At 33.5% G+C, this 10,375-nt stretch overlaps 1 protein-coding gene across 1 annotated transcript; it reads right to left on the reverse strand.

The window, feature by feature from the left end:
* Nucleotides 1-620: 620 nt before the first annotated feature.
* Nucleotides 621-8,888, reverse strand: LOC120630636 (farnesoate epoxidase-like). Its single transcript, XM_039899900.1, has 9 exons — nucleotides 8,810-8,888; nucleotides 8,489-8,740; nucleotides 7,507-7,732; nucleotides 6,297-6,477; nucleotides 4,866-4,965; nucleotides 3,782-3,968; nucleotides 2,372-2,489; nucleotides 1,482-1,620; nucleotides 621-814 (listed from the first exon to the last, which is right to left on the reverse strand). The coding sequence occupies exons 1-9, from the start codon at nucleotides 8,886-8,888 to the stop codon at nucleotides 621-623; spliced, it is 1,476 nt and encodes a 491-aa protein (XP_039755834.1).
* Between the last annotated feature and the right edge of the window lie 1,487 nt (nucleotides 8,889-10,375).

A 10,375-nucleotide genomic window follows, 5' to 3' on the forward strand; every position in this document is an offset into this window, starting at 1 on the left:
AATTATATGATTCGTAGTCCCGTAGTGTCTGAGAACCTTAACCGAAAAGCATTTTAATATTAATATTTACATATTTTTAAGAAACTTGTCTAGACACAGCAATCATCAGACACTTACCTACTGATGCCCTTATGATTTAGTTATTTTATTGTCCATGATGCGTTGCGCAAGTTTCTACGTGAAACCTACAATGCCACATTTACAATTTAAGTTTAAAATGCAAAGAAGAACTTCAAAATTGGCGGGATTTGATCCTGCATATATCTGAAGCCTGTGTGTACTTGGCTTGGCAGCTTCCCCCCTGCCCCCTGGGTACGTCCATATTCACCAGCGATTATATTTAAAAATATCTATAGGTACCTTGTCAGAATCTTTGCCAGCTACTTAAAATAAAACAATCAATTCCAGTTTTTTTTTATTCAACTCATAAATAACTACTATCACTACTCTATAGTCTAAAGATCTATTATATTGTATATTACATAAACCATAACTTAAATTTTAATATTTTTTTTAAACAAAAGAATGTCGACAGAAACAAGTTCCTGCACATTATGTAAGATTTTTTAAATATTTATGTGTGTTTTCTGTAAGTATTGTAAAAACTAATATAAATGGGTTTACATAAAACTATTATTTCTAGGTTCAAATACAATTTTGAATTCTTTAGCTGACAGTGTAACTCCATCAATTGGATCTGCACTTGGAAGACTATCACCTTCAGGCACTGTAAGGTTGAACCTTTGCAACAAATGTGTCAGAAACATGAACAGTTCTGAACGAGCCAATCCTTCGCCGATGCACCTCCTTTTACCTGTTTGAAATAATAAACCTAAGTACGGAAAACCCAAATCATGATAACTTAAAATTTCGAAGGACGTAATTTACTTTCTAGGGTTGTACTATAATCTAGTTTTATATTTTATTATATTCTAATTTAATACTTGTAACGAAGACATATGGCAAAAATTACAAAATTACCTATAAATAGTCATTGCTAAAATTAGAATCCAGATAGATAGAGCAAAATTATAATAACAATTTAGTTGCACGTCAAGAAAAGTGTTTTGGTTTTGGAATAAGTATATCTTGAGTATGTAGATATTGTTTTCTTAAGATAACCTTTAGGATAAAATGTAATCAGTCAAACTTTTATCTGTAGATAAGTGGAATTACGATCTGGAAGGTGTGTCTAAGAAATACCAAATAGCAACGTGTTAAAAGTACAAAAACAGGTCTGCCGTAACAATTTTCGATAAAATAACAATCATTTGATACTGACACTGAATTATTTTTCCTAACTAACATACATAGTTGGTTTTGTTATCAGTTAAAAAGACTTTTAGGGTACACTGTAATGAATACCTGGAATATGATCAAATATAGGTTAGTAAAGAAAACGACATCACGTAAAATATGATCACGAATTTACGACTATGACTAATCTACTTTTTTTGTCATTTATACAAAAATCTTATTACCGCTTCCAAAAGGCATGAGCCAGTCATCTTGAATCAGATTCCCTTCTCTTGTTAAAAAACGCTCCGGCCGAAACGATAAGGAGTCCTTCCAATGTTCTCCGTTGTGAAGGTCGTGAATGGCCAGTAGCACAAAAGTGCCCTAAATATAAAAAAAAATATCAGGATGATGTTTGACTAAAGGGCATCCACCATTTTGGTCCACTTCTGAAAGTGCTGGCTAAAAATTACACCGAAGCTGTAGGATTTATTTAAGTTCTAAAATCTTTATTAATTTAATAAATGAATTAGTTTTATGTTTTTTTGTAAATCAAAATAATGACAAAATATTAAAAATTGCTTCACAGTCATTGCAGTTGGGTATCATCTACTTCTAGGTATATATTTTAAATAAGGAAAAGTGGACTAAAAAATATGTTACTACTAGTTTTTACATAATACAGCACATTCTACTAATATATTTGCTCTGTATGTATTTGTGTATATTTATATTTATTTATATATATATATATATATATATATATTTGTATATATGTTTATATGTGTATGTATTTATTTCTGTATTATTTGTATTTGTATTAGCTGTTTATGTATTATTGTTATATATAGTAGATGTAGTTTATGTTATATATTTTTAAAATTGCACTATCCCGTTTCCATACTCCTGTTCTTCTTTCATTAAGGGTTGTCTGGAGGAGATCGCTTAAAGCGATAAGACCGCCTTTGCGCATTGTTATTCTTCTTGTATTTATGTTTTCAATTTATATTATAAATTGTGTGCAATAAAGAATTTATCTATCTATCTATCTATCTATTCTTTTCTTGGACTTTCACTTTCGGACAAAAAATTTATATATCTTAAATCCTCGTGGTCCTTCTTTGATTATAATTACCTTTGGTATTGTGTAGTTTCCAAGTCTTGCATCTTCGAGTGCCATGTGCGGTATACCTACAGCAGCCACACTTGATATTCGCAGTGTTTCAAGCAGAACCGCTTCCGTGTATACCATCCTGTTGAATTTGATATCGTAATAAAACAGTCATTAACATCATCATGTCAGCCAATAGACTTCCACTGCTAGACATAGGTCTTCTGTAGGGTGTTCGAAATACCGTGGTCTTATGCCGCTTGAATCCAGCGGCTTTCTGACGACGACGCCTTTAACGTCATCTGTTCACTTTGTCGGGGGTCTACCAACGCTGTGGACCGGTAAGGTCCGAGGTTGCCAGCACCTTGGTACTCCAACATCTATCGGTTCTGCGAGCTACGCCAATTCTATAGTAATAAATAATGTTTACAAGATTCGCTTTCGTTTTCGCGTTGTTGGGTCAGGGAATGGATACCGAAGGTGGTAGTGTGTGTTTAATGTACACACTACCATCTGATAACGTCGTGGTCATAAGGGATGAAAAATGCGAAAGTTGTAGTCCCACACGCTGGCCAAGTGCGGTTTGGTGGATTTCACACGTTTTTGAGAAAGTTATGAAGAACTCTTTGGCATGCAGATTTCCTCCAGATGTTTTTCTGTACCGTTACAGCAAGCGATATTTTAATAGTCTCAATCAAAACGCAAATAACTCCGTAAATTTAGAGGTGCTGCGGATCGATCTTGGTTCCTCGAAAGGAAGACTGAAGCTCTAACCACTAGGCTATGATCGTGTCTCACTATCAGGACGACTAGTATAAGCAGGAGATATTATATCATATATATCATAGCAGGATAAAATTACCATGTCCACCTGCCAAGTCACGGCAACAGAAAATATAAGGTGTTTACACCCGTATATTATTTAGAAGAAGAAGAAGAAGAAACACTTTATTGCACGTATAACATACAGGAAAAGAAACAGTAAGGAGTATACAGTACACAGTGTAGACATGCAAAGGCGGCCTTATTGCTGCAAGCAATCTCTTACAGGCAACCTTTGTAGATAGGACTTACAGCAAGAGAACGGGATAGTGCCAAGAGTGTTGATAGATATACATAAATACCAAAATGTAAAGATACTTACATAGATGTAATTTTTTTGGTATTTATTATTTAGATATACTTCCACCTGGGCGTTCAGGGTCAAAGAGTTTATAGAGCTGTATGAGAGAATATATTTTTTATTTATTTGCCTATTTATTTTTACACTACAAAAAGAGAAAAATAGATGGTGCAAGCGGAAATTTAAAAAGTATGATTTTTCGCAGTTCAATTTCGTCCTTTCACTGGGGAGAATAATGTCTCCTGTCCAATCATTCTAGCTGTGCTGATATGGATGAAACAAATAAATAATCAAAAAATATGTAACTGTACTTAGATCTGTCACTAAGAGTAGGGCGTCGAGAAGATCCAACTTGGGTGTCAATTTCGTACTGCAATTTTCTCTGGACTTCTTGATTTCTTACTATATGAAGAAGCATAAACACTGTTGTGTTACTAACAGTTTCTACTCCTGCTTCAAGTAGATCAAGGCATATCACTAGAAGCTCTTCAGTAGAAACTGAAACAAATTAATCATAGAAAAATTAGATAAATATAAATCTTAGATGTGAGATCTACTTATAATATCATATTTTTACTGCCAAGCGTCTTTAATGTTGCATTATCAATAACAACACAAGACCATTATCATCTTTTCGAGGTGGCTTATATTACAAAAGTTCTATACTTCTATTTAGTCCGTAGACTAAAGCAAGAAGTATACCTAGGTCCTAGACAAAGTGTCTCTTGAAGCCGGTTTAAAGTTTTAAGTAGTTATAATTTAAAGTTTTAAGAAATTATAATTAGCTTTAACTAGAAGCGTAGCGTATGGCTAGTAGCATGGTATGGCTACATAAAGTTTGTATATTATTAAAATATATGTACAACAGCTGGCAGAGTTATGCTCATTTACTGTTTAGGCAAGCTCTTTGTACGTCCAACACTAGTAAGTACCAAAGCTCGGCTAGCATGGGCACAAGACAAGTATCGGGAAAGGATAAAAATGTATCTTCTCCCACAGCTGTATCGACTCTCAGAGCAATGGCGCACGAGTGGAAATAATATCCAAATAATATATGTGTAATAATAAACGGAAGGAGAAGTATACCCAAACTTCTCCTATTCCATGTTCCCGGATTAAGCACGTGGACACGTTAATTATATCCCTTTTCATGGGATATAATTTTTGTCTCTTGGCTGTGTAGTACCTCGTACGACCCTGCCTGTATCTTGCCTTTACCGAGGGGATGGCAAGAGTAGCAAGAATATTTACTGACTTTTATAATTTCAAGGACCGATTCTAGTATTTTGTTATTAATGATGCAATATCAAGCCTCAACAACGGCTGACTCAAACGGCAGCACGGATATTAACAAGCGAGAACTTAATTGACTAGATTAGAAAAAAAGAAACGTACAAGATTCATTCTTCTGTGAGTTCATTTCAATTAAAAACATGTCTATAACATCTCTTGGTTTCTTTATATCAATCGTATTTTGATGTTCTTGTATCGTAGTCTGGAATGCGAAACATTATTTTAGTAAAACGTGTATTGGTTCGAATACAATTTGCATGAATACATATAGGTACAGTACAATGCAAGACGGAAAAACCTTGAACTTGAAACAGATTGCTATCTAACGTGCATTTTTGACTCAACTTTGTTACATGATTCTAGTACCTACACAATTTTTAAGATAAATATCTTTGCCTAGTTGGCCTTCTGTTTACTCAATTACCGTGCATGTGTGTCACAAATACATATAATTATTAAAAAAGTTTACGTTTATTTACACGAATTTTTTTTTTGTTTTCACCAATGCTGCGGTTGTCAAGGAAAAAGAAAATTTAAAAAAGGACAACAAATTTAAAATTCGGACTTGGTACTTTTGTCTGGGACCATATGGTCTCTTAAGTGTAACTATAGATGCGACGTGTCAACTATCAATGGATAAAATAAAAATACTAAAAACTAAAAAGCCAGAAATAAATATTTTCAGCATCACTTAGTGTTTCAGGAGTTCTCCCACTTCCCAGCACTTCACCATCAGCTCCTTTATTGTGACAAGCATAAATTGCTTACCTACTCTATGCCTACCATAATCGAAGCTCAACCAGTGTAATACTTATTAATGTGTAATTCTGGTGGCCATCCGTGGTTTTCATCAGTCAAGTTACTTTAATAAATATCCAAATCGCTATAGGTCCCTATAATATTTGAACAGTTCCCTCAATTTCTCTAGGAGCAACAGATCTTGACCTGATGAAAATTGTGACCACATGGGAAGTATATCGTCTCAAACATAAAAAATATTTTTCAAATCGGTTTATAAATGACAGTTTTGAGCTAACACTCATAAAAAAAATTAAAATTACAAAAAAAAGTACAACCGAATTAAGAACCTCCTACCTGTATAACAGTTTATAAAATTATTACAAACTTGTTTAAAACGATATGTTTACTATCAACTTGTCGGTTTCTGAACTAATTTTCATCATCATTATCTTGATCCGGTTACAATTAGGTACTTATGCTGTTAACTTCTTATCAACCAAGTACAAAAATAAATTATTTTTGTTTTTCAATAAAATAAAAAAATAAAAAAGTTTTCATAGACTTCAACTACATTGAATTTAATATGTAATATTAATAAATAAATAAATATTCGATGTTGTTTCTAGAATTTTCCTCTCTATATTTACATCTCGTCTAATCATATTCTTTTGACGCAGACAGTGATAGGTATTGTGAGTAATACTCAAGTCACGGAGATTAATATAACAATTTGACTGAAGCCGGGGAATAGACAGAAAGAATTTTAAATAACACAACTTAAATAAAACTTACTCGTAAAAAGTCATACAGCGAATCGTGGATAGCAATAAGCTCATTATATCCAATTAAATTTGGAAAAACATGTCTGAGGAATGGCATAAAATTCAGAATACCACCACTCATATCAACAACTTTAAAGGATCTGGTGATGAGATCGCATAAAATTGTTAGTTGCTCATTTGTCAAGTCGTACCTAAAAGTAAATTAATTTAGTATATAATTAAAATCCATGTTATTAATAATACCAATCCGTTTCTTCACAAGTTACCTAGCTAATTAGGGTTGCAATGGCAACGCTAATTAGCTACGTAACTATTTCTTCAGTCATCATCAGGACCTTAATTATTGTTATTGATAATAAATCAGCATTTACAGCGGTGCTAACCTATTGGTTAGGACTTTGACTGCACTATCGAGGGGCCGACTTCGAATCCCAGCACACATCTCTAACTTTTCTAAGTTATGTGCGTTTTAAGCAATTAAAATATAACTTGCTTCATCGGTGAAGGAAAACATCGTGAGGAAACCTGCCTTGGAGTTCTTTTTATATTCTCAAAGGAGATGGGTTGATAATATGATAGCATTTAGTATTAAGTAGAAGTATTAAGTCTTCTACTGATTTAACTCTTCCGAGTACATGTAACTTAAATGTCCTGACTGATTCATCAACGCCGGAGAAAAATGCAAAAAATGAAATGGTAAGGTCTGGAATAAAGTTGGTAATTTAATTCTAGGGTGTTAGCGTTATTTCATTATAGGGTAGGTTATTCACCAGGAATTGTTTTTTTCGAAAATGAAAAAGTTAAATGTGGATTGGAACTTGAACGGTTGAAAGGTTTCAGGTAAATTTAGGTAAATAGTTTTAAATAATACAATTTTCGTAGGTTAATATATTTTTACTAAGAGTGTTAAAATAGGATCTAGAAATCTTCCGAAACTTTATTGTTCGAAATTGGGAAAGAAGGTCTATTATTCTATTGATTGAAGATTGGTTGGATTAAGTTCACGAAAATATAGTATAAGTAAGCTTAGGATTATTCTCATGCACATATAACGATTAAATAACACATTACAAATATCCCCTGTTATAATGATTTCGTCGAAGTCCACGGTTTGGTTGTTTTTATTGATAAAAACTAGTGATATTACGAAAAATTTCACACTGATACTGTAAATAATAATTTTGAAGGGGTAGGTAATTACGTATGTGCTACATACTTACCTCCTGCCAGCTACTAACTTCCAAAGGATATTGACGATGCAGACGTCAAACATGTGGTTCACTACTACAGGCATTCCAGCGTCTGCCATCCTTAGGTCAATCAGGGCTTTACATTCCTCGCTAATATTAGATTCCATGGATCGCGAACCATATCCAAAATTTTTAAGGCATTTTAAAACCATGCGTCTCGTTTTATGCCATGTTGCTCCATCCGAAAATACTAATCCTGTTAATACAATTTATTGATTTTGGCTATATTATCTAAATTCAAAATCATCCCCATTAGCATAATCGGGCTTAGGTAGGTATCAGTGTATTATATAAAAACTTGACTCTGCTGGCACGATAGATACAAATTCTAATTATTAATTCCTTGTTTAAATACGTATCCTTGACTTATGACCCTACGTCGATTTACACTTAAAAATATAAAATTCCACAGAGGGTTTTCAAGTACTTAGATTGTGAATGAAATTAAAGTCAAACTACAAATCAATGATACCTACTGAATGTTTAGTATTGGTGTCTCGAATACAACCAAGATCAGTAACGCTGCAGGAAAAATCCTTACGACCTAGTGGTCCTGTAATTTTGCGTAGAACAAAGGAAAAATATTGCGGCAAAATTTAGGGAATTTTTGTTTGCATTATGCAAACGAAAAATTCATTACACGATGCATCAATGCATTATGCGATGACAAAACGTTTTTTGAATTGATTCCAGTTATCTCTACCACCGTAATAATGATAAGTCGTCTGTCTAATATAACATTTGTAAATTATTTCGATTACATGGCTTTTTATCACATTGCAATTAGGCCCAGGGTTTTGGTCTAGGGTCTAGCTAATAAGGTTCTTATATAAAAAAATAAAGCATATAACATATGTAAATAAGTAAAGAATTACTACCTATTATATAAAAAAAAATATTTAGAAAGGAAATTTGGATTAGTCTAAACTAAAAGAAAGTTTATGTCACTTACCAAGTTTCTTATTAAAAGATCTAAGTAAATAAAAAAACCCATTCGGTCTTCCATCAAAAACATCTTTAGAAGACACCTCTTTAATTAAATCTCTACCAGAAACAACAACAACGTTGGTGTAACCAAGTCGAAGGCCCAGTATGTTCCCATATTTCTTTGACCACTCTTGCCAAACACTGTGATGGTACTTTAATTTCTTTAAACTTAACCAGAGTGAGAACAAGTTGCCTATTATAGGCATCAATGGTGGACCTAAAATCACAATAAATACTTGCTTTAAAAGGTATTTAAAGAAAAACTTTTCGTAACGAACAATTTAACCTGGAGGATATGATTCTGGTTTTTGTATGGCTTCTTTGCATATCAGTAAAAATAAAATAAAAATTAGTAAAGGCCACATCTTCCGTTTGGAAGTGTAATGATACTATTGAGACGTGAGTACACTAAGTGTGTACATCCAGATAAAATCGGAAAACCTTACGTAATACGATTAGTTATTCAAATTTACCATGGATGTAAGTTATCCATCCTGTTTGTTACACACACATGCAAATACATGTTGAATTTGGATAGAGGCATGCGTAACTTCGCGGAATTCTTTGATATATTAATGCATTAAAAAAGAAATAAACTCGATCGCAGTAAAAATCTCAGAAAACTTTTACGGCGATTGAGATCGATCACCGGCACGGGCCAACTTTTCAGAGTATGTGCAGCTACTAAATATAAATTTAATGCTGAAGGAAAACATCATGAGGAGATTTATAGAGAGGGTTCTCCAAAATGTTATCAATGGCGTGTGAAGTCTATCCAATACGCACACGGTCAGCGTGGTGGACTAGGGCCCAATGGCATGCATAGGGGTTTTAAGCCGGAAGATCGCATAAAATTGAAATGTTGTCCTTATACACAAGTTGACGGCCGATTTTCGGACGGCGACCCTGCTTTCTGAGCCCAAGGCCGTGGGTTCGATTCCCACTACTGGAAAATATATGTGTGATGAGCATGAACGTTTTTCAGTGTCTGGGTGTTTATATATTTTCTAAGTATTAATGTATATAATTCATAAAAATATTCATCAGTCATCTTAGTACCCATAACACAAGCTACGCTTACTATGGGGCTAGATGGCGATGTGTGTATTGTCGTAGTATATTTATTTATTTAAAAATAAAAAAAAAGTTGTATAAAATATTTAGTGTAGGCAGTGCTTTTATGCATATATGAAGTGCACGCGACTGCTAGGGCCTAAACCCTTCTCATTTTAAGAGAAGACTCGTGCGCTGTAGTGGGTTGGTTAGTAATGGGTTACCTACACGCCAGAAACTGGCCTTCGTAATATATTATGACCACGTCAAATTGCAATCGGTTCAGATTTAAAGATTTAATTAATTGACTTCTATTGCATATCGAGCACATTCCTTTAACAAAATAATGTACGTCATTTGTGACATCAAACGTATCATGTTTGGAGAAGGTATCTTTTCTATATGGAATCCGAATTTGTTGGACGGTATTTATTCATATGATATGACATATCATAGAATTAAGGATAATAAGGAGGTTCACAGTGAAGTGTGCTATATCGTATTTCTTTAATTTGGTTTAGTATACGAAAGGAGTGAAATCAGCAGGTGAAATGCAGTTTGTGCAAATGCATTCCATTATGAAGTAAAAAAAAAACAATAGCACAGTGTAACTAATAATTTTTATAACTATGGACCTTTTTAAATCTAGCCGGATAATACAGATTATTTTTTTTAACCAACAAAGGGGGCTTATGCGGCAGTTATAATAAATTTTAGAGCTATAAAAATTAGGCAAATTGTAGCTATAGTACTAACATCAGTCATTTTACCTATATCGGTCTGTTATAGATTGCGCGTA

The sequence above is a fragment of the Pararge aegeria genome, chromosome 16, assembly GCF_905163445.1.
Source record: "Pararge aegeria chromosome 16, ilParAegt1.1, whole genome shotgun sequence".
Lineage (NCBI taxonomy): Eukaryota > Metazoa > Arthropoda > Insecta > Lepidoptera > Nymphalidae > Pararge > Pararge aegeria.